The sequence below is a fragment of the Necator americanus genome, chromosome X (genome assembly GCF_031761385.1).
Source record: "Necator americanus strain Aroian chromosome X, whole genome shotgun sequence".
In the NCBI taxonomy this organism is placed as follows: domain Eukaryota; kingdom Metazoa; phylum Nematoda; class Chromadorea; order Rhabditida; family Ancylostomatidae; genus Necator; species Necator americanus.
The window spans coordinates 20368312-20392846 of NC_087376.1; the positions used below are offsets into that span (position 1 = coordinate 20368312).

Consider the following 24535-nt stretch of genomic DNA (forward strand, 5'->3'; position numbering starts at 1 on the left):
TCAAAGCGGGAAGTACGAGTAGTGGTGTTGACGAGATGAGCACGGAGCCGAGTGTTCTTGGTATTCTTCACTACATCCTCGATGCTCTTGTACGCTCCCCAAGCCGCTCGTCTCCTCCTGCCCAGCTCCGTTCCGCATGAACATCGTCTTTTGTAGATTCAGCTGAAGACCGATGCATCCACATGTTTCGTCGAATTCGGTCAGCATTCGTTCCGCTTGGCTGATGCTAGGTGTTACCAGTACGATGTCATCAGCAAAGCGCAAATGGTGTAGCTGCCGACCATCAACCTTCACTCCCATGTCGTCCCATTCCAAGTTTCGCATTGCGTTCTCGAGGGTGGCTGTGAATATTTTGGGTGAAATTGTATCACTTTGTCGGACCCCCCTCTTCACGTCAATGATGATATTATTGTAGAATGGCGAAATTCCGCTCGTGAAGTTACTGTACAACTCTCGAAGTACCTTTATGTACTGAGATTGTCACGACCGCTTCCGTCTCAACTGAGTAGAAGGCCTTCTTCAAGTCGATGAAGGTGAGACAGAGCGAAATCTTCTACTCTCGTGATACCTCGATAAGTTTCGAAACAGTGTGAATGTGGTCAATGTGCTGAATCCTTTTCGAAACCCTGCTTGCTCGCATGGCTGTCCTTCATCCAAGACTTTTTCAATCCTATTAAGGATCACTCCTGTAAAGAGCTTGTAGATGACGGACAGTAGGCAGATTGGACGATAGTTGCCGATGTTATGTGGATCTCCCCTTTTATACAACAACACGGTCTTGCTGGTCTTCCACTGTCTAGGAACCTTGCATTCCGACAGATAACGTGTAAAGAGCCTCGCCAGGGTGTTGATGAGTACTGGCGGAAGGTTCTTCAGGTGTTCTGGTCTTATTCTGTCGCGACCGGGTGCGGTACGATTTCTTACCCACATGATAGCATGTCGTATTTCGGACGGGAGAACCTCTGGAATGACTTGTCCGTCTTCCCCCAGATGGTGAGGAGGCAAGTGGACATGGCTGTCGAAGAGATCAGAGTAGAAGTCGTAGATGATTTTCTCCATCCTCCTTCTCGATGCAATGACTGTTTCCTTTGGGTTCCAGAGAGCAGTCATCCTCGTCTTGCGAGTGGCGAAGTCTCGACGGGCATAGCGGATGCTTTTCCCCTCCTCTGCAGCTTCAGCCAGCACTTCTGCTCTTCTCTCTTTGAGGTCTTCCTTTATCGCCTCTCTGCAAAGCCTTGCGAGCTCGGACGGAGTTCTTGGTTCTCTGCGGCTCGTGCTGCTCCACGCTGGCGTATCAGCTCGAGAGTTTCAAGAGACAGGCGTCTCTCGGTTTTTTTAAAACTCTCAGGCTTCTTCGCGCAGTGGTGAAGGTGTTCAACAAGCCAGTCATATTCCTCGTCGATGTTGTCCATTGCGGAATCTTCCCAAAAGCCGGCTAGCGTAGCGAAGAGATCCGAGTTGATGATGGTCTTGGGATTTCTCTCTCTGAACTTGGCGGCTTTCTCTGCTCTCCTTGTGAAGGAAAATCTCTCTCGGAGGAGGCGATGGTCCGATCCCCTATATAACTTTGGTACAACAGCGACATCCGACAAGCAGAACCTTTTATTGACGATGATGTGGTCTATTTCTACTTTTTTACTGTTTTTACTGTACCCTCCGCCGGGTGACTCCCACGTCCAGCGTAGAGAGGAGGGCTTCTGGAATTGCGAGTTCCCATGGATGGTCTTAGTCGTCATGATGAACTCGGAGAGCCTCTATCCCCCTGGTCATTCCGTTGTAGGCCGTGGGTCCCGATGTGAAGATCCTCGGGCGTTCTTCTTGGGCCAACTTTGGCGTTGAAATCGCTAATTATGACCTTGTAGAAGGCATGATCTTCTCGATAGAACTTCTCCAGGTCCATATAGAAAGCTTCGACTTCTTCTTCGCAGCTTGATGTTGGAGCGTAAGCGACGAAGATAGTCAAGCTGGTGTTGGTCCACACCTTCTCATCCGCAGACGTCCGATTCGAGTCGTAAATTGTTCGAAAGAGTCGATGTTCTTTGCCATACTCGTGTTGAAGAGGAGGTTAACTCCACCAACACCTCTATTGTCGCATGTTCCTAAGAACAGTTATTCTCCAGATTCATATACGGCGTTGAGAGGGTGATGTCGTCTCGTCTCGGTCAGTCCGATGACGTCGTACTTAATCTTCTTGGTTTGCATGATCAGATCTTCGATGGTCGCTTCCGATGCCAGCGTACGTGCGTTATAAGTACAGATCGCCATCCTAATCCTTTTCCGTTTCGGTAGCCTACATGACTCCTGCAACCCCGTCCTTCCTGGCGCTACCGTACCAGGCCTTCCTCCGGAATCAGGAGACTCTTTTCTATTACTGTGACACGCGTAAAATTTTAAAAACCATGGGCAGGTTGCAAGTCTCTAGTCGCATGAGTTTTTGGGAGAACGCTGCGTTCTTCCGGAGTGGACATGTGGAGCTTATTTGTTTGAGGCGACTCCAAACCGCCTCCCTTGCACCTCCCAGTCACTTGATTGCAGGCTTTTGGCCGGACCGACGTACGGGATACAAGGATGTCATGAGTGAGTCCTGGCTCAGCAGAAACAGAGGGTCTGTCCTCTGATTCCACCTGCGTCTCTGGGCAAGCACAATGTCGCTTTTGGTCCGCGATTAGTCCCCTATCCGCCACCCGGGGACGCGCCACGTAGCCTCGCGACTAACAGGCTGTGATCCTTCTAGTGAGGGAGATCCGTGGAATAAACTCAAGTGCTCAAAATTCAGGCCGAGGCAAGTGTTGTCTCACAGTATGAAGACTTTTGAACGCGCTATCGACAGCAGTATTCGAGACATTGCCCGTCTGTCTGTAAATCAGTGCGGCGAAGCATCATGAGAAGCAGAAACCACTGCATCTCACATTCTTCAATTTGAAGAACTTGAAGAAAACGTTCGATCAGTCATATACTACGCTTCACTATGACATTCTGCCCCAGAAGGGCTAACAAGATGTGTCCACATGGTCTACACTGATCCACGAAGTCAAGTGCAAACGGCTACAGGAACGTCGGCGAAATTTCGCATCTCCTTCGGCCTGTAAAAAGGATTTGCCGTTTCTCTGCTGCTTTTCATAACTGTCGTAGATATCAAAATGAGACTTTCTGAAGCCTACACCTTGGACGCTACTTTGCACTGACAACATCATGCTGGCGTCCTAACACAAAGAGGAACTGGAGCAGCAAACTCAACTGAGATGCGATAGAGTAGCAATGTTTGGACTACATTTCAACGTCAAAAAGACCGACTACATAACGGGTGGCGTAGACCAGAGCGACACTCTTAGGACAAACGTCACAGACATTCCGGAGACACCTGCTTTCAAATATCTCAGTTCCGCGATCGATCTGAGGGGAGGCTTACACGTTAGGCCACGGCTCGAGTAAACGCCGCACGGCTGAAGTGGCGAACAACCAAAGGCGTGTTCTGTGACAAGAGTAAGCTTGACGTCTCAAGTCAGAGGCTTATAGAACTTTTGACTAAAAACACAACTCAACAGGACTCGGATATGATAGAACTCTACGTTTTTGCATCACATATGCCAAGAAGTTATTCTCTTCTTAATATTTTTAAAATTTTCCTCACAGGTGTTGATTATAAAATTGTAAGACGAAAATGGCCAAAAACGCAGGACTCTGAAGACTATGGTTGCAAATGAAGCTTCTGGTTACACAGCTTGGTCAAAACAACATGAAGCTCGGTAATGTTGTGTAAGCGATTGCTCTCAAAGCACGTAGTTGGTGTTTACGTAATAAGTTGCATTGCTGAGGAAGCGGAAGATACAAGGTGCTTCACACGTCTTTTTAGATTATTAGGGGAATTGAGTGTGATTACACTCATAATCGTGAACTGCATCACTACTTCCATCTATTCAAAAAGATCTGAATATTGCCAATTTTGTGACTGTTTTGCGTCCGCGCGCTTTTGCCGATTCTGCCACGTCGGGAATACAAATGCTTTACAGACTGCAAATTTCGACGAATAAATTACAGCTCAATTCACAATCGATCCAACACGCGATGTTATAGAAGTACAAAAAGTTACTTGAAACTTCTCATTCTAACAACAGAAAAAAACTAACTCAGTGGATCCAACATTTGAGCAGATTTATTTTACCTGGACGGGAGTGAAAAGCACAGCTGCTCCATTACAACGCAGTCATAATCATCATGCTCTTCTAACGTCGGGCAATAAATAGTAAAAACCGGTATGGGTAAAAATAACAATGCTCCTCGAGAACCGGAACTTGCATATCATTATTCTAACATCATGATATGTAATAACGAGCTTAGTCCATGTGTGTGGGTATTTGTCTGTGTGTCACGAATATTCAGAAAAGGGGGTCCGACGGGACAGGTCCCACGGCGTCAAGTTGGTGCACCAACGCCAGATAGCTGAAAAAATGGGGTGAAACGGGTCGTGCAGCGTCGGATTGGTGCGCCTGCGCCACAAGACAGTAAAATGGGGTGACGCGGATCCAACGACGTTAGATTTCTGCGTCATAGTGCAACAGCATCGCGCAGTAATTTCGTGTGCATGTCGCGAAAGGTGTATGATTCGTTGCAACCGTTTCATAGCCGGTGCCGCTCTTTCCTTCTATGACTCCTCTGCTGTTTCCTCGCACGTTTGCCTCAGATTGGTAACATGCTTTCTCACGAAGTGAAAACACGAATGAAACCAGCCGCTTAAACAGCAAACAGTTAACGTGATCTGACGTAAAACGTTATCTTACAGTACAATGATGTCGTTTTCACTTTATGTTAAACATCATCATTCTGTGATAGCAGTTGGGGAGAAAACAGGAAGAAATCCCGTACTCAGGATAATGCTTTCAAATTGTGTCTAAATTATGTTGGTATCGAAGGAGCGTTTGAAGCTGAAGTTCTTCAAATGTAGAGATGACGCGAATTGGAAGAAAACTATGAATTCTTTCGCCTAAATTTTTAAAAAAAGAAAGAAGAAGTCGCTGTTAGAAAAGCAGAATTCCTACTTTGCAGAAAATGCCACTGTTATTAATTTTTATTGATCAGTGATGGCAAGCGAAATAAATGCCACACAAAGTATGAAGTCCGGTTTTAGCCGGACCTTCAGACTGGTGACCAAAATAAATAATGAAAAAAAATAAAAGGGGTAGAAGCAAGAGCTGTGTCTGCGTTGCAAATTTTGCCGTTTTTTACCTTATGAAAAATAAACTGTTCCATATAATAGCTGTTGTTCTTGAATTGCTCCGAAACGTTTCATTTTATACGATCACGACAAAAAAAAGGTTGCAAATAGTTAATGTCTCAGAATTTATTTATGGCTTAGAAACTGGAGTGCGATCGCACATGTGCCTACAGGTTATCCTAGCCTCAACTTTGACTTTAAATAAGAAAATTGTTACTGTTGAAAAACTAAAATATTACAGTGGTATGAGTTCCCACAACATCTTAGTTACAAGAAACAAAACTATCCCTTCAATCTAGTAGATATACGATATGTTCGGTAAGATTTCTTTCAACTCAACCAATTCCTTTTTTGTATCCAGGTAGTGGCACATGGAGGACAAATTGTTACTGTTGGAAACAGTCGAGAAGGGGCATGGTCTGAGTGGTCAGAATGTTCGCATAGTTGTGGTACCGGAAGAAGGAGAAGGTGAGTTTGGTACCGAGTTTTTTGTTTCTTTTTTTTTGGATACACCTATTTTTATCTAATGTTTTGCCTAATGCTTTTTAGGACACGTGTTTGCGGCGAGCAAAATTGTCCTCTTCAGTCTCACCGGGCAGACAGTGAAAACTGCAATATGCAGGGTTGCCCTGATGGTAGTTATTTTACTTTATAATGCAGTTGTAAATGTTAACGTATCCTGTGTTAATGCCTCAACCTTCAGTTTTTTTCTTCAGAACGGATGTTTAGCGCAGTCAACATTTTTTAAACGTTGAACAAAGTGGGATTCTCTTGCTCTTATTTCGTATAACATTCAACAGAAAAAAGATCCGACCTAATCACGATTTTCTGACAAAATCTTAATAAAGTAGTAGTGAACAAAAATACACCATTTTTCCTCTTCTCTTTGATTCTTTACTTGGTTTTGGTTAAATCTAGTGCAAATGATTGAAGATGATGTCAAAAATGTAATAATCTTATAAAAGTAATAAAAGTATATAATCCTGTATATAAAAGTTCTTGGAAGCAATCATTTATTAGTAAGAAGTAATTGGAAGCAAACGTGTTATTCTTCTCTCCCTATTGAATAAGAATGAAATCAATCAATCGGCGTTTAACACAGTGAATCACAAGTCCTTGGCCCGCCTAATAAGGGCAAAAATTGCGGAAAGAAAATTTGCAGTTTCGGATTTGTTGGAAATAGTCGAAAAACCAGAAATAGTGTATTATGTTTTTTGTACTTCGTACTCTCTTATTTCTTTAAAGGCAGCGTAGGACGATTTTGAAGTGATGCGAAAACTACAACGAAATCCTAGAGTTCGAGTTGTAGATTACGGAAGCGATCTCATCATCCCTCAGAACGCGCACCATTGTACACAAGTACTATTCCATTAGCAGATCATTCATTGGTTTTACTTCAATATTTTACTGAGGAGAGGTCAGCGGTGGTTTAAGACCTCCCGTGAATGCAGTCCATGCACAAGGGTGGTGCGGTGGCCATTTTCCACGACGCTTGTTTCCGTAATCTACATCCCAAACTCTAGGCTTTCGTTGTGGTTGCAGCACCCCGTACTAATCGTGATATGCTGCCTTTAAACACATAACCCCACGAACCTGGGGTGGCACGGGTTTTAGGTGGGTTACGCCTATACGGAAATGGGGGGGGGGGGGGAGGAAGAGAGTGTTTCTGTCCTGTATAAGTGGAAACGGACGATCGCGGAACGCTATTTCCCACGACGTGCTCTTTTACAGCGTGCCGTTGCGCATTTTCGTCATACGCAAACAGCGTCCCGGGATCGTCCATTTCCACTGATACAGGGAGAAATGAACGGAATCACGGAATCAATCATTCCCTACAATCTACGGCCCTGTGTGGGCATAAACCACCCCTCCCCCCGACCTTCGTGGGGTGATGCTTTCAAGCAAGCAGTAGCTCTGTATGTGCAAGAGCTAATTACCAAAACCATTTCCATGGAAAAAAACCCGAAAGTTGACAACATAATCCGAAGCGAGATGAGAACTATGGCAATAAGTTTCATTGTTTTTGAAAGTGATGATTTATGGAGAAGCCGTAGAAAATTTGTACTCACTTATAAAATTCTTTGAGAAAGTTTTTCCTCTATATATAAAAAATACCAAGTAGAAAAATACCAGTGCAGAGTCAGACGTAGGTAGACTGGTGTAGCCACCATGGTTTGTTGTGTAGATACGGGCGATGTGGTTAGATATTTCTGCGCACATCACGCTAGGAGAATGCGTGCTCTCAGATGTAATTATGGTTTTGTCATCATTGACATTATATCTTACCTACATGACATACCATTTAATATCTCTTCCCATCATATTATTTATGATCGTGCTACATGAGAACGAGCTTAGCCTGTGTGTGCTTGTCTGTGTCTGTGTGCTTGGGCGTCAGGAAAATGCTTTACGCAATGAAACGGGTTCAATCGCGACGTTCTGGTTCTCTCTAGAGACCGGTACAACGCGGATTCGTGCATCGTCCAATGGCGTCACAGCGCCAAAAAGCAAGAAGTTGGGGTGTGAAGGGTTCTAGGGTCACACCTGTGCGCTGGCGCCAGGACGCAGAAAAATGAGATGGAACGGCATCTTATCAACTACGTTTTGTTGTCGTTGCTTTACTTGTGCTGATAGGCTATGAACAATTTGTACGAACCGTTTTTTTTTGGACTTCGCTAAAATACACCAACTTTTTATTTCTTAAACAATAGATTTTAAAAGTTATTTTTCGTTAGCGAGTTTTTCTGTTAGCTTACGTCCTTGTCTTCTTTGGATTTATTAGAACCTTTCCTCTTAAAACTGATTTGAAGAAGCAGAGAGAAAGCTTTAAGAACATTCTGAACTAACCCGGATATTGATTCTCCAAGTGGAAGGAATGCAAAAAGTTTAAAAAAGAAACTTTTGAGCATTGAACTCCGAATCTTTTTTTCCTCTTCATCACTTACTGTTTTCTGCTTCTCTTAGCCGAACGGTCTGCAGTCTTGGTCTGAAGATTAATGCAGACCCCAAATGCGCCCATACGGGACCTGCCTTATCTCGCGGCGCTCAAAAAAAAGCTTATTATACTCAGAAAGCCTCTGAACGATTTATTCTTCTTTCGAGAACGGAAGCATGAAAAAATAAACAAAAACATTATTTTCAAATTCTGTAATACTCCGTACAAGAAATCTACAAAGAAATCGCCTTCATGCCTATTCTGAACAGATCTCCGATTACGCAAGGTATACTAATTGTTTGGACGAATGATTACGACTCCAGGGCTTATTTTGTGATAAATATGTATGAAATTCATTACGAAGTTATGTTTTAGCAAATATTCAAGCGGTAGATGCAAAAGTTTTGGAATCGCTATTATTCCCATCGTTGATAAAGCTTATAGCCTAGAAGCTAAGAGCGGAACTTTGCTGAGGGCATACAACAAATAATAGATGTTTACACAACATATAAATACAATTACAAAATCTTGTTGGTTTCTCTTGTCTATCGTCTGGTCCAAGTATGCGCACAGTTAGAAAAGTGGCGTAAAACGAAAAGTATTTCTTTTCCAAAACAAAACAAAAATCCAAGGTCGTGTGAAGGAATCTTAACAAATGTACCTATAATCCTCAATTTTTTATAGCTTGCTGGGCGTAGGTGAGAGGAAAGCCTGCAGGAAGGCTGTGACACCATCTGTTCTTAATAGCTCATAAGCATTTCGATCACCTTCTACATTCATCACACCTCGTTAGTCCTGAGAGAATGAAGAACAAGGAGGACGAAAATATCTGTGCGCGATCTGCGATGACTACGGACTCTGCGTGACAAAAGAATCCAAAAGTTTTCGAAACCACTGATGCGGTTTGTTGCAAAAAAAGTATGGTATAGTAGTAAAAACACGCTACATGCGACGACTGTCTCTCTGCATAGAAGAAAAAACTAAGGTGATGTCGATCTCAGTTCTAGAAGCCATCCCTCGAAGTCTGTCTGAGGTGGAATGATCATAAAAACGTTGGAAAAGGTTCGATTTTGAGTGTATATTGTTTACTGGTCATTATCGTGTTCAAAAGGAGCAGAAATTCTTCCTTGCAAGAAGCCATATCGTACCAGGAGCTGCATACACAGTGACGGACTAAAGTTTAGCTTTTTTGTTTGCATGCTTTTACTCCAACCTCTCTCTGTTGGAAAAGAAAAATTACAATTTCTCACTAACTGAAATGTGTGAGATCTAGTAGGAATCATGCAGGGATAATTCACACGTTTTTTTGGATTGACGCGGGAGAGGGATGCGATTCGCAGTTACCGCGCTCATACTCGCGTACTACTGCAATGTATTGGTTAACAGATCCTAACATCACCAATTTCGTGGTATGCTGCTTTAAGGGCAGTTTAGTGCAGTTTAAACGCAGGCACCTATGAATCTGAGCTGGTAAGGGAAATCATGCACAAAATTAGACATGGTGTTGTAGATTGCTGGGTCCGGGGTTGTTGTGTTCGTCTATTCCTAATCGTCGCAAAAAAAATTGTGTGGTAACCGCCTGCCAGGTACGCCTTAACGTGCCAATTTGTACTCCGGTTCCCTGAGCTGTCTGTTCACTGGTTTTACTGGAATAAGCAGTCGAGGAGAGCTCACTGGCTTTCGATTGCTCGCAGGACGACGCAGCGTGTGCACAAAGGTGACTCGTTGCAACTGAGATCATCTCGAGAAACGGCATCCTCCATGCCGTTTTTACGGCGATTAGGGAGAGATGAGCAGAACCACCCCGGATCCCGCAATCAACAACCTCGTCTCTAGCTTTTCACGCGGACTTCCTCACCACCTCAGATTCATGATATACTGCCTTTAAAGAAACGTCTCCGCGCTTAATAATTCTTGTTCTTATAGAGCAAATTGAATCTGAAGCAATCATTAGAAAAATACTGCATTATAACTCATTTCACGCTTACATTTTACGAAACTGCTCACTTCGAAAGGTTTTTGTAATTTGGCTAACGTCTACTGTAAGTGGCAATCGCTGACCTTATACTGAGAAACTGTCTTTTTGAGAGGAGAGCTGGTCATCTTGGTCTGCCTGGTCCTTGTGTTCTGTAACATGCGGTGGCGGTGGCATGCAATCAAGGAGACGCCATTGCTTACAAAGTTTTTTATTTCAGGTACTACTTATTCGCAATTTGTCATAAAAATCTGTAGAGTATCATTCAGCAGACATGATGTGAAAAGTACATTATTATTTGATTAGCGGTTTGAATGGATAGAGTTAACTAGAGACCATTGCGATTGTGATTGCTTTGCAAAAAAGAAAAATTGTGTCTTTTCTTTGCATACACCGAACTGCGTGAGCAGCAACAATTTTTCTTTCTCATAAGCTTAATTTTGATGTGATTGTGCAATCACTGCTGTAGAGAAATTATTTGCAGTGACATGAAATTGTTTTCAGTGTAGGGACATGGAGAGCTAAGGTTGCAAGCTTACTTAGCTCACATATGGAGGGCTAAAGGCTTACAAGGCGATTTCCGTTGTTTTAAATGACCCGCATAATTCCGAGAGCTTGCTGTGATCAAGAAAGCGCGAAGTGATGATTGGTATAGAACTTTTTCAGCTTTATGGAGGAACAGTAAATACTTTCGTAAGGACTGATGACAGGAGGTCAACATATATCTATAAGGGAAATTATAGTAAACTCAACATTCGTGAGGAAGACAATACTACTTTATTATTAGAAAAGTTGACAAAATGAAGGGAGCGTTCCACGAAGCTGATGATTTTGAGATCTCTTTTGGACAATATAGAGTTTGGGATGTAGATTACGAGCATAAGCGTTGCTCCATCCAATTTTCCCTTATCGTCCTAAAAAGGCGTGGGAACGGCGTTTGTTCTTACAAAGTTCGTTAAAATGCTTCGCGTTTGTGCATTAGGTGCATCCACGAGCGAACGGTGAAAGATCTATGAGGTCTCCTCACCAGCCTTTACAAGTAAAACCAACGAATAGGTTGATGAGGAATTTGATGCCAAAAGGCGGCGCGTTTTCACGTACCTCGTGGGAACACACGCCTTTCTCTTGCTGCTTTTCAGGACACTTATGGGGAATTGAGTGGGCACTCGTATATCCACACCCCAAACTCTACAATTCCGCTCAGAGTTGCCAACTTCGTCAATTTCGTGATACGCTGTCTTTAACTGTTCACCAAAGCTGAAAACAGGCGGCTTGCATGCAGTGATAGATTTGTTGGTGCGAAGACTGCTGCTCTTTTCTCTTTTATCAATCAGTTGCATAATGTGTGTCGAATATTTTGAGGAAACCTCCTTATACTGGAGTACGCTCAGATCCTATCATCACCCATTCGCACATTCATGCGTTATTATTTCATGTTCAATACCGCTTCCAATATGGGTTGCACGCACCCTTTCCTACCCATGCGTTCTGTCTCCTCCACATCTAAAAAAGTCTCATGCCTGCTTTTGCTTTTATCGTGATGCTTCTGTCCCCACGATTCCCAACTGCTCCACACTCTCGCTCACCTCCTGCTCGCATTATGATCGTTTCTACTATTTTGACGACTTCATTGTTCGCTGTCACAAATGTGTACATGAGCTTATGTTTCGTGCGTATTACTAATGTACAAATCGACTTTTGCGGCAAATTGAGTCTTGAGTTCTAGCTTTTCACGTTGTGTAACTACTTACAGAAAAAAGTGAAGTGTGATTTGAGACATGAGCTACATCATTAGAAAATACCTTACGTTCAGGTCATTGTCTCCATCAATACTTCCTTGCAAAAATGACATCATTTGATTATTTACGCTTTCAGCTTTTAGCTTCTCTGCAAGCAGGAATTCGAAAAAGATGTATATTGCTGCCTGAGGTTACTGCCCAAGACTGTATCTTATGAGATTCGTAGGAAAAACGGAGCTCATGTGTCTTCCTTTTCACTTACAAATTTGATAATTGCGATTATGATTAGCAGAAATCCCTTGGCTTTTCTGACATTATCACTCCTTCGGCTGTAAAACGTATACCTTTTCTCGCCTGAAATTTCTTTTTGGAACCTCAAAAAGTGAAATTTGGCAATTATTTGCAGTGTCATGGCTTTTCAACGGAATCTCGCTCATGTTCTGCACACATAGAGTGTTTAGGACGAAAGGAAGACTACCCATCAAACGGTCAGTTTGAGTGTACTCAGAAAATTATATTGAAGCGCTCCTTGACCGTTATGGTGTTTTCATGCCACTTGACCTTGACATACAAAGGGCATTTTTTCTGCTACCTAATTCCGGAATGATAGAAAAACGTTCCAACACATGAGAAAAAATGGATTTCAGAGAAAAGAAGACACATTTGAAAACATTTAATAAATTTCTCATTAAAGTTCCTATGTGGTCACCGTGGTCGCCATGGTCCGCTTGTTCGTGTTTCACAATGATGGAAAGTAGGAGAAGATTTTGCCTCCTTTCTAACCCAAAAGTGCAGGGATTTTGCACTGGCTGCGCGCTCCAACAAAGACCATGTTTTCCAATGGTAGGCGCATTGATCATAATTGTAGTCAGAACTGATGGTATCCTAACAAGAGTTGAGAATCTACTATAGTAATGAAAACTAGATTCAACATCAACTCCAGTCATGTGCCGCTTCTCCCGGAGGGTGGTCTTCATGGTCGGAATGGTCAGAATGTTCAAAGGATTGCCAAGGCACAGGGCATCAAATCCGTAACCGGATGTGTTCTGATCCACTTCCGTCGAACAGGTACTATTGTAGTTCTGTATAGGTGAATCTATCTTTTATTTTGTATAGAGCAACACGTACACAATATGCAACAACACCGAACAATTTACTGGAGTTTGAAGGCTCGTGTGAAAATCATAATACAAGCTCTAGTTGAATAAAGGCATGAATGTTTGGAAAGCATTATGATTGTTTTCGAAGAAGGACTTAAAGGTAGCTTATCACCAAATTGACGTGGTACGGAAACCGCAGAGAAAACGTAAAGTTTAAGTTTCAGATTACGGAAACAAGCGTAACTTCGCTCATTTTTCCTTAATCGGGATGGGAACCCTTTCATTTCCTACGTCAGAACACACCCTCTTGTACATGTTCATGTCCCATCAGCAGCCTATTCATTGGTTTTACTTGAATATTCTGCTGAGAGGATCTCACTGTTTTCGCATGCTCGTTGATGCACAACGGTGGTCGCAACTGATATCATCGTAAAAACGCCGTCTCCACACTGCTTCTTACGTTGATTAGGGAAGGTGAACGGACTCACGCTGGTTCACGTTACCTACAACCCGAACTCTACATTTTCGCCGGAGTTTTCGTACTATGTCAATTTCGTGATACGCTGCCTGTAAACAGATGATTGGGAAACGAATCTCAAAATCGATAATTTGCTACAATTTGACATAAGACCCCTTTTTTAGGGGAGTAACGTTCGTCGTGGAAGCTACAGTTCAATAATTTTCACGAGAGTCCTAACATTAACAAAGTAGTCATTTAATTCGTTTAACTCAGAAGTGGTGATGCACTTTGCTAGTACTTGAAAAAGCAAAGGAGGCCGAGAAAACCATGAATGCGTTTAGATCGGTTTTCCTATTTTTTCCCAGTGAAGCATATTATCGCGGCAAATGTCCATTCGGAAGTTCGTTTGTCGAAATTTCGAAGTCGGTTAAAACAACATCTTGACCAGTAACATGTCGTAGACACGTGATTTTGCGTCCCCACATTGAAGCAAAGTGATTTGGCTTTGGCAACCAGCAGAGAATATCCATACCGGCAAGGCCACATACTGGGGCACATACTCGACACCGAGAAACAAACTTCTTGCTATCTTGACTAGGTGGGATTCTGAGTTAGAGGCGTTCAGTCATGATCCTCCAGATGTTAGCTTCAGACCATTGACCGATCGGCCAAGCCTATGAATCAAATGCCTGAACCTGCTGTTTCCCTCATACTAAGCAGGATTACTATCGCAACAGTCAGTCCACAATAAGCTAAAACTAATCTTTTTACGACGGTGATACTAGGTGAGGAAGCTCGAAGACAAAGGACACACCTGAAAACGTCCACAAGGCAGTCTAGCCTCAGCGTTAGCGTCTGGCAGCCACGGATGAAACCATGACAGCGTGCACATGTTGCACGTGTGTTCTACACTTAAAGGCATGACCCCACGAATCTGAGGTGGTACGAATTTCAGGTGGAGTATTCGTATACGGGATAGTAGATTATGGAGAGGGGGGTGATTCCGTCCATTTCTTCCTAATTGCCGTAAGAAACGGCCCGGAAGATGCGGCGCCGCAGAAGGCTGACGCGCTCCAGTCCAACTCTTCGTAGAGAATAGAGCGCCAGATCGCCCGAAGCTGTATCTTCCGGGCTGTTTTTTATGGCAATTAGGAACAAATGGACGGAATCACCCCTCTCCATAATCTACTATCCCGTATACGAGTACTCCACCTGAAATCCGTACAACCTCAGATTCGTGGAGTGATGCCTTTAAACGAGAATTGCTCAACGCAGTGCGCTGTGCCAAGTGCCGTTCGACAAACAGTCTTCAATACTTAGTTGACAGGCTACACTGTAGTGTTATCGTTAACAACCCTGAACCAGACGTGCCGAAAAAGAAAAAAAAGTTGGTGAAAATTTTGGAATCGATTCAAAAATAGCAGAACCTGAGGATCTATGTTAAGCGAGACTGTATGATGTACAAGTAGAGGACAATAAATTTTTTCTGTTGTCAGGTGTTCCTAATTCTTCAATAAAAGACATTGGTCTCCCCAAGTTTTTGCAAAGTTTCTTCTATCTCCTAAACATTCATACCTGCTGACATCTCATTATTCTGTACGTGAGTCAAAAAAAAAAAAATTTCGTGTTGCATCGATCGACAACACTGAACAACAAATTGAATTTATCACCTGTGTTCCCGTTGTTCTTTGATTTGCTCAATAAGTCCACTATATACGACCTCCTAGTAATGAAGTCGACAGAGTCCTTCCTTGGTTTCGATGAGTTCTCCCTTTCAAACATGAGCGAAAGTTACATTGCACAGTTTTTCTTCATATTTTTTCATTATGAGAGGATGAATGGCGAAAAGGCAACCAGTATTTGGGAGCTTCGCTTGTTTTGGTAAACCAAAGTAATTCCAGGGGATCGTACTGTGTGGGCTACTCTTTTGAACAGAGACTGTGCACATCCTCCCATCCATGTGGCAAACGGGTAGATGGAGGATGGAGTGAATGGGGGGAGTGGACTGATTGTGCAGGCTCCTGTACAGATGCCCATCGGAGTAGAACCAGGCTAGTTCAGAAACATTACATATGTGTAGATGTTTTCTAGAAAGTCAAGTAATTAAAAGTGAAAGATGACATCACTCTCCAAATCAGCCCTTTCCTTTAGTTTGGAACGTGAGATATATTTATTTTATCCAATTCTTACTTCTCACTGTTAGTTGTCATCTCTTGCTTGCCTTGCAACAACTTATGGTGTATTTCTCGCTATATTTAGCAATTTAACCTAGTTTTTGTACAACGACCTCTTCTCTAATGCTACTACTTTTTGGTTAAGAAACAATTTTTTTTTTACTCTTTTTCAGATTCTGTTCGGAGCCACGTCCGTCTCAAGGAGGCAAGCCATGCTCTGGAAGCGACTATGAACTGCAGTCTTGTGAAAACGATTGCGGTCGCTGTAATTTAGTTCATCACTTGGTTATCGCTTGTTTTTACGCAATAGCGTTTTGAAAAGAACACAAAGTAGCATTACTTTCTATTGAGCAACGCACGAGTTTATGATAAGTTCGCAGGCTCTGACTCCATTTTTGCTTAGTCTTTTTTTATTGCTGTGGTGCTCTCTGACCACTGATCGAATCGTTCCAGAGTTCATAAGGGATAAAGCCTATATAATTCCGAAACCCTTTTGCTAGCATTTTTTGGTTAATTTTGTCCCACTTACAGCGGTAGACGGATCCTGGGGAAAGTGGTCTTCGTGGAGCAATTGTCCGACCGGCTGCGGTTTCGCGCTTCAGTCTCGGGCTCGTGCATGTGATAGCCCGTCTCCAGCACTTGGTGGGGAAATCTGTCGTGGTTTAGCACACCAAACATCAGTGTGTGCCTCTGAATCCTGTATCGGTTCGCTTTTTGTTCATAAAACTCATAGTTTAACTTACAGCAGAGCACTTTTTGTAACCATAGTAGTTACTGGCGAAATTCAGCAATGCTTCCTCTATTGAAACAGTCTTGCTAACATGTCTGAATTACAGAATCAGTGGATGGCGAGTGGTCTGCATGGAATGAGTGGTCACGCTGTGTTGGCAATTGTGGATTAGGCTCGAGAACCAGGTGAATAAGCTTTTTGCGTATGTATTTGTTTGTTTGTTGCGATGTCTCTCATATGTTGTCAGTTTTCGTAATATTTTCCATTCTTTTGGTCTTTCTGTTGCTTTTTTGTCACATTTCACATTTCCTTAACAGATTTCTTCCCATTTGACATGGCTAAAAAGCAACAAGCTACTATAAATGTGCAAGAGCTAATTATCAAAGCAGTTTTCTCGTGTACAAAAAAGAAAAAAACTTGTGGTCTGTTATAGTATTCACCGAAGTGCTACTGCTAGAATTTGTGAACGTTTGAGAACTGCGAAGATGCAGTGAATATCCCTAAAAGTCATCGAACAAAGAAAACTATTGGAATGAACTTGTTTCAAAGTTATAAGAGAAGTTGGTAGCAATCCACACTCAACCATTCGACGATGATGGTGATGAAACGTTTTGTAGCGTTAGTTTTATGTTTCTTACTCAACTACAGTAGGGTCAAAACAACATGAAGCACGGTGCAGCCGCTTAAGTGGCTGCGCTCAAAGTGGTACAGTGGAGAGTAGCGCTTAGGATTGAGGGAGGACACTTGCTAGCACAATTCTGCAATTCTCGACGTTCCCACCTCGATTCCAATCGCTTTCTCGAAGGCAGAAAATCACGAAATTGACGGTGTTGGGATCTATGCACGAATAAATAGAGATAATGGTGTCATTCACGACTACGTTCAATCTCACCTAATAATCCGGAAGTTATGAGAAGCTATCAGCAATCCTACTTATGTAACGCAAATACGCAGGAGATACTGCCCCACCCGCACAATCGTAGACATGTGGCGGACGACCATCTTTCTAGTAATGTCGTATTGCTGTCGCTTTACAGTGCTCAACGTAATGTTTCACGACATCCAAACAAACCACATTCTTTTTCTCCAGCAAAACTTTGAATTGTCTTCTTTTAGGCGTAGAAACCGCTGCATATCCCAGGAAAAAAGTGTAATCGCTACGTTGGTGAAGCTTATGAACATACTAACTTTTATTTCTGTATCTGTAGTACATGTGGATTGCGCTTGAGCGGCATCGACACTTCTGTAAAATCATTTTCACTATAGTAGAATACAAGTCATCGTTGAAGCAATTGATTTATTTTTATAATATGTTCTGCTCCCGTGTACGGTGTTCGTCGATCTTCTCGAGCAAGCTCCATTTGTCCCAATCGCGAGCAAGTATTTTTCAGTTTCTTCTCTTCCCACAAGAAACTCGGAAGGGGTCGTACCTTTCTTCAAATGATTTTGTAAAGAATTATAAATCACCGGGTCAGTTCTTGAAGAGCGTTTGCTATTGGGTAGTATACAGTCACTGACAGCTCCGACCCAACGGCTGTCTTATTTGGATTCAGGAAGACAGTTTTTGCTTGGCTGTTGTTCTGACGAACGTATTGAAATGCTCTCTCCCCTCTGTTGCTCTAGGTGACACTTCCGCTTTTCTCTCCTTGAGCTCTTATTTTATCACTTCTCTGCAGTGCCTGGCAGCTCCACGTTGACGTCTCAGCTCCTCAGTTTCCGCACACAAACATTTCTTGGTGGTTTTGGAACCGCTTAAATGGCACAGTCGTGATGATGTTCTATCATTTTCGCAATATTCGTCGCCGATGTTGTCAACTGCAGTTTCTTTCCAAACACCGGCAAGCGAAGCGATGAGGTCTCTGTTGTCGATGGTCTTCGGACTGCGCACTCTAAACTTTGCGACTTTTTCTTCTTTTCGTGTGAAGAAAAATCCTCCTCGAAGGAGGTGATGGTCCAGTCTGGCATAGGACTCTGTGACGACAACGATATTCGCCAGGAAACACCTTTTACTGCCGATCAAGTCTACAATTAAATTATCCTTTACCGGGCGACTCTCACATCTGACATAGAGAAATTTTCTAGAACTGTTCGGAATAAGGTTAACGTAAAAGATCTCCATGATAAACTCGGAGAGCCTCTTTCTCTACCCACTTCATTTTAGACCGTTTGTCCTGATTTAAATTTGTTCAGGAGTTTCTCAGAATACAGGACTTCTAGGGATAATTTTGGCAATAAAATCACCAACAAGACCTTATAGAAGTTATCATTCCTTTTTGTAAGTATCCTTTTCCTAGAACTCTTCAACTTTGCCTTCATCGTAACTCGATGTTGGTACATATGCTATGAAAGTAGTCAAAGTTGGTGTTGATCCGTATTTTCACGCTTAAACGACCGATTTGATTCGTCAGTTAATCGAAAAATTAGTAGTTCATTACCATACCTTTGTCGGCAAGGACATTGGCTCCATCAACTCCTCTACTGAACGGCGGTCAGTGCGTCTGGTCTCGGTCAATTGGGTGATGTCGTATTCAATCTCCCTGGCTTCCATAATGAAATCTTGAGTAGCCGTACTCGATGCGTACATGCGACGTATGTACAGATTAGCTTAGTTAGCTCATTTCTGTTTCGCCCTTCCCCGCTCTGCCGTACCATACCAGACGTTCATCCTGAGTCAGGAGATTCTTTCTCAATAGCGTCTTACGTTTTGATTTGACACCTACAGGGAACTTCCAAGCATCTGGTCCTGCGAGTTTTCCGGAAGGACGTCGTGCTTTCTAGGTATGGAAAGATGGCGCTTGTTTGTTGGAGGCGACTCCAAACCCCCTAATCTTCACCATTCAGTCATTTGATTGCGGGGTCTGACTTAACGACTGTAGGATACAAGATATTATATATGAGTCGTGGCACAGGAGATATCCTATCCCCTAAACCCACTTGCATCTCAAAGCAGACACAAAGTCACCTTTGGCCCGCAGTTAGCCCCTTTCCGAAATTTTTAATACCTCTCTTCCAAAATTCCTTTGTCTGTGACGAAATATACTCCCACAGTGCAGTTGAAGAAAAAAACTCATTTTTTGGGTGACCTAAAGCAACCGAAATAACAAATGTACTTCAATAATTTTGAATCTGAATGTATTGAACTACGTACGACAGTACGAACTTGATTACGCACACGGCACCTTGTTTGTTCTTCTCATCCACAGTCCTTCTGGATATGTGTTTTGTTCTTTTGAGTTATTCCTCAATGTCTACTTTCTGAATTCATTTGACGCAGCTTGTCACATTTTGAATATAAAAATCTAGAACTAAGAATAGCAGCAAAGATAATCCCGTTGATTGATCATTATGATCCAATAATTTTATTTCTGAACCTTCCACAAAGTATTCGATGGCTGCACGAACTTTTTTCTTTTTTTCCTAAAGCTTCTACAAAGTATTCGATGGTCGCACGTCCAATCAATCATCAACAAAACACCCTCCATGAATCCAGAATCGGCAGAATCACTTAATTCAACGGAATAACTCATAACATCCGTTCAAGTTAAGGAACGAAATCTTACTCAGATGGCCCGTCTTCACTGGACGTGCGGGTCCCAGCATCCCTTCCACTCGTTTCGTTCCTTCGCCATTGTCATCCAAGATGTTCTCAAGTTTCGTGAGTGACGTTGACGAGGTCCTTGAGCAGTATCCAGCTGAGCTCTCAGGTGGTCTATCCGTGTAGCGAACATGTCACCCCATCTCGTTGGCGGTCTCCCTCGAGGACGTTAAGCATTTTTTGGGGTCCACTCTAGCGTTCTTTTAGTCCATCTATCGTCGTTTCTTCTCATGATGCGACCGGCCCATCTATGTTTTGCTTTCAAAACATATTCCGCTGGGTCGCGAAGACGGGACATTCCTTTTAAATCGGAGCTAGGTGTTGTGTGCGCCGGTTAAACTTCAGAAGACATCTCTCAAGGGTTCTGTGGGTAGTAAGTAGCTTCCTAGACGTGGCAGCGGTGTCTACGCACGTCAACGCTGCGTAACAGAACGCCAGAAGAGCTGTTGAGTCAAACAGATGGGCACGAAGATCTTGGTCCGTTAGTTGGTCCGTAGCTTCCCTGATGGCTGCGAATGCTGCCCATGCTGCTCTCATTCTTCTATTTAGTTCTTCCCTCAAGTCGTCTTTCATGTTCATAGAACGTCCGAGGTATACGTATGACGAAGTTTCCACAATTTGGGAGACTTCAAGTTGTACTCCTCCGTCCTCGCAGTAGGCGTTCTTCATGAATTGTGTCTTCTTTCTGTTTATTCGCAGTCCTATTCTCTTCCCTGCTTCAATTCGTTGAGCATCGTTCCTGCTTCATTAGTGCTGCTCGAAAGGAGAACGATGTCGTCCGCGAAACGAATGTTCGAGAGAAATCTTCCATCAAAACGTGTGCCCCTTTCTTCCCAGGAAAGTAATTCCATTATCCATTGTAATGCAGCCGTGAACAGCTTCGGCGATATAGCATCGCCTTGTCGTACTCCCTTTCCAATGGGTATAATGAGAGGGCGGTGGAAAGCTGTATACTAGTCGTGTCTAATGTCTACTAATGTCCTCACATACGACGCGTCCACACTTTGGTCGACCAGCAGGCTGGCAGTATTGCAGTCGTTTCTACGCTGTAGAAGGCTTTCTCATAGTTGACGAAGGTTAGAACAAGGGGTAAGCGGTATTCCTGGCAAACCTCTATGACCCTCGACACGGTCTGGATGTGGTCCTAGCAGCTGAACCCCTGACGGAATCCAGCTTGTTCTTGAGGCTGGTCTTCATCCAGCGTCCTAGATATGCGCGTGAGGATGATTTTGGTGAATGCTTCGCTCAGCAAGCATATCGGACGGTAGTTCCGAAGGTTCTCTCGGTCACCTTTCTTAGGAATAAGAACGGTTCGCGAGGTCTCCCACTAATCTGGGATCCTTTCTTTCTGAAGGTAGGAGGTCATGTGCACCGTGCCAACTTTCATTCATTTCTTCCAAAGGGGGAATCCGTGGTGAAGTTTTACCAGTAGGGATGATCGGGCTTGACACAGGAGTTGATGAATGGAAGAAGTTCGAGTTGCACCTCTCTGTAATGATTTCCATCTGATGACGAGAAGATGTACGAATCCTGTCTTCGCTCAGCAAGGCTGCTAGCGGAATATTATATTCGCAGAGATCCCTGCGGCACTTCTTTGCACTCGTTCTGCTTCCAGAATCTTGTTGTGCTTGTATTTTGAAAGATCCTCCTGCAAAGCTTTTCAGCAGCTAGTGTTTGCCACTAACCGCGCAGTGTGCGATACATTCGGATTTTCGAAATTCGATCCAAGCTTGTCGTTCGCGGCTTGGAGGTACGCTCAGCACAGGCTCGTAATCATCTTAGCAGCATCTCGTAGTCAACGTTTGGGTCCTCCTCGATGTGCCAGTCTCCTTGGGACAAGGAGTCCTTGAGTATGCAGTCGTCGCAGACGAGTTCTTTTCTCCTTCGTTGCTGATAGCAGATGCTGTTTTCCATCGCGTGGCTAAGTTGTATTTTCGCACGAAGGAGACAGTGATCAGAACCACTACAAAAGGATGGTACTACTGAGGCGTCAAGTAGACACCACCTCCGGTTGAGGTTGGTGAGTATGTGGTAAATCTCCGCACGAGTCGCGCCATTGGGCGATTCCCATGTCCACCGACGATGATCTTTTTTCATGAAAAGAGAGTTCTTCTGTGGCCTTTCCTACTTTTGCTTGAAGTCTCCGGCAACGAATTTGAAAAAGGACTTCTCGTTGCGGATTACTTCCTCCAGTTCCTCGTAAAACGCGTCCATTTAGGATTCATCAGTTGCTGATGTTGGTGAGTATCAGTTGATGATACTGATGGGTTTTGGCGCAGAGAGCGGAGGCGAAGAATGGCCAGACAAGGACTTCTCGTTCTCGTGAGAATCGACAAGATGGACGACAGATGAGCGCTCAACAAACCGTCTACATTTCGCAACGTAACCTTCTCTCCACGAATGAAGAGTGTACCGGCATTCATCTGTCGTACGTCGCTCCTTCTGCATTTGGTCTTCTGCAGAGCAACCACGTGAAATTTGATACGCTCTGCAGCTTCGAGAAGAGCATGCAGGTCAGCGTCTGTGGAAACTGTTCTCGCGTTGTAAGTACACAGTCTGAGACAGTCTCCATGGCGAGTCGTGCGTGTGTCGCCTTGATCCAGAATCAAAGATGTCTCGAGCAACCTGAGATTTGTCTGAGAGGGCAGGGCCCAGTGTGCAGGGTACTGAGGCAGTGAATATGCTGGAGTGGCAAAAATACTTTTTCCCAGACTAAGCAGCCCTGCCACGGCGAGCTTAGCTTTCACTACAGGTCTTCGCCCAACCTATATGGATCAGGGGGCCACCTTGCGACATTCTGGCAAGACGGTGGTGAATCTTAGCAGTGGTTTACTCTTAACTAGGCTTCCGATCCTTCTCAGCTTGGGAGACCCTGCCGGAGGACGAACATCATCGCAGTTCGACGCCCAGAGTCACCTCCACGCACTATGAGGCTGTAAACCGTTGTGGAGGATGGAACGAAATCACGTTAATATAAGTGATAAAGTTATATTATATTGATGTTAAAGTTATGCAACAAAACGACGTTTAATAACCGCACAGATGATAAAATCCATTTTGAATGGTTTCATATAATGGCTTCCGCGTAAGTAGTTGCCTAGTTGGGTAAAATTCGGGTCCTGATTCTTCTAAGGTATATGCTTCACAGACTTGTTCCTAGTATTGTGCGACTTCGGTGTCATTCTCGAAGACGTTTCATACCATTTCTATTGCTTGAAGAAACTGACATAGAAAAATTCCCCGAACGATGACCTACAGTGAACTCCTAATAAGTAGTGTACTGCACTCGTTATGAAACTTTTCTTCACATCTCAGAAGTAAAGATAAGTCGATAAAGTGATGCGATTCGTTATTGCGCACAGTTTTTATTAAGTTTGTTGCTTAGTGGGTCGATGACTATTGATGAGAACTTCCTCTGTCATTTTTCACACCATCCCTGAGTAATTGCATCGATAAGCGCAGAAACGTTACTGCCCTGACATGTTGTGATTAGGCACGGTGCTAAATAATCCAATGTGCACTACACTGAAACAATATTTAGCTGTGGATGTTCTGTGCAACTCCAAATTGGTGGAATAGATTATGTGCAAACTGCTGTTTCTCTACGCCTCAAGTTGTTTCTCTTTTCATCGTCTACTATTCAAAGAAATACTCGAGGAAAAATAAACTGATGACTTTTACTACGTTAAAGTACACTCTTCCATTTCACTTAACAGTTATCTTATCTTCTAAACGTAAATGATTCATGAGCAACAAAGTAGTGTAGTAGTAGCAGTATTCTGGTAAAATCCTCTCCTTGCTACTAGAGAGCGAGCAAAGCAAATACATCCTTGGAGAAGATTTTAATTTCTATGATATTTCCAATGTCAGGGTACGTGCATGTGTTTCTCCTCCGTCCTCATATGGAGGTGTACCGTGCTTTGGGAAGTCGTTCGAGATCGAAGAGTGCCAATCAGATGACGTCTTTTGCAGTCGATTCCTTCACTATGCAGACATCCTCGACGTACAAGTGTTACAAAGTCTTCAGTAGGTAATTCCGTTCGTAGTGTTCAAGAATTTGTTTAGTAGTCATCGCTAATAATCATAGACATCACTGGCCTCAAACATAGCTTCGATTTGCTGTTGTTTGCCTCTTCTTCCGTTTTTCTGTTGACAATATCCTCTTGTAATAATCTATCAACAATATTAAAAAAACACGAGCATGCTAAAATAAGAAATAAAACAGTGAAATTTGCTAGCTACAACAGGCTGCAGGAATGAGTTAGCATTCTAGTGAACCGCTTCGGCCGCAGTTACACCAGGCTTCAGTTTGTTTCACAGACTATCTGCTGTAATACAAAGCGCAAAATTTTCTGTCAAGACTCGATACTCAACGACTAAGGCTACCTTGAACTCGACTGACTGAACCAACGAATTGCATAGCCTGCTAAGATGCCGCTCACGGCCATAATCTTCAGCACTATAAATCGCATAAGCAGAACTTCGAGTTAGAGTGTGAAATTGAATTTGAGAATATTTGAACGAGGGAACGAAGCAACAAGTTCAACAGTGCTGTGATGAATGATGATGAACAGTGAGAGAAAACCGAGGAGAAGAACGCCGTTGTCGTCCCCCG

At 43.3% G+C, this 24535-nt stretch overlaps 4 protein-coding genes across 8 annotated transcripts; 1 reads left to right on the forward strand and 3 right to left on the reverse strand.

Annotated features, from left to right (window-relative positions):
* RB195_024398 (uncharacterized protein) lies at positions 1–324 on the reverse strand (the record flags this gene model as incomplete). The annotated part of the gene is made up of 1 exon (XM_064212156.1): positions 1–324. The coding sequence occupies one exon, from the start codon at positions 322–324 to the stop codon at positions 1–3; it is 324 nt and encodes a 107-aa protein (XP_064068037.1).
* Positions 325–519: 195 nt separating this feature from the next.
* On the reverse strand, positions 520–1110 carry RB195_024399 (uncharacterized protein; the record flags this gene model as incomplete). Its single annotated transcript, XM_064212157.1, has 1 exon — positions 520–1110. The coding sequence occupies one exon, from the start codon at positions 1108–1110 to the stop codon at positions 520–522; it is 591 nt and encodes a 196-aa protein (XP_064068038.1).
* A 104-nt stretch (positions 1111–1214) lies between these two features.
* On the reverse strand, positions 1215–1736 carry RB195_024400 (uncharacterized protein; the record flags this gene model as incomplete). The annotated part of the gene is made up of 1 exon (XM_064212158.1): positions 1215–1736. One exon carries the CDS (start codon positions 1734–1736, stop codon positions 1215–1217), a length of 522 nt encoding a protein of 173 aa, XP_064068039.1.
* A 296-nt stretch (positions 1737–2032) lies between these two features.
* On the forward strand, positions 2033–23950 carry RB195_024401 (uncharacterized protein; the record flags this gene model as incomplete). Of its 5 annotated transcripts, XM_064212159.1 has the most annotated exons (14): positions 2033–2064; positions 2121–2240; positions 2777–2858; positions 5574–5680; positions 5762–5847; positions 10236–10342; positions 12268–12349; positions 12556–12704; positions 12805–12929; positions 15323–15472; positions 15769–15860; positions 16127–16300; positions 16432–16510; positions 23791–23950. In XM_064212159.1, the coding sequence occupies 14 exons, from the start codon at positions 2033–2035 to the stop codon at positions 23948–23950; spliced, it is 1545 nt and encodes a 514-aa protein (XP_064068040.1). The 5 variants fall into 5 exon arrangements, with proteins under 5 accessions (XP_064068040.1, XP_064068041.1, XP_064068042.1 ...); XM_064212161.1 differs by lacking the exons at positions 2033–2064; positions 2121–2240; positions 2777–2858; positions 10236–10342 and having other exon boundaries at positions 5584–5680; XM_064212162.1 differs by lacking the exons at positions 2033–2064; positions 2121–2240; positions 2777–2858; ... (1 more) ...; positions 5762–5847; positions 10236–10342 and adding an exon at positions 11663–11791 and having other exon boundaries at positions 12787–12929.
* Positions 23951–24535: the final 585 nt, after the last annotated feature.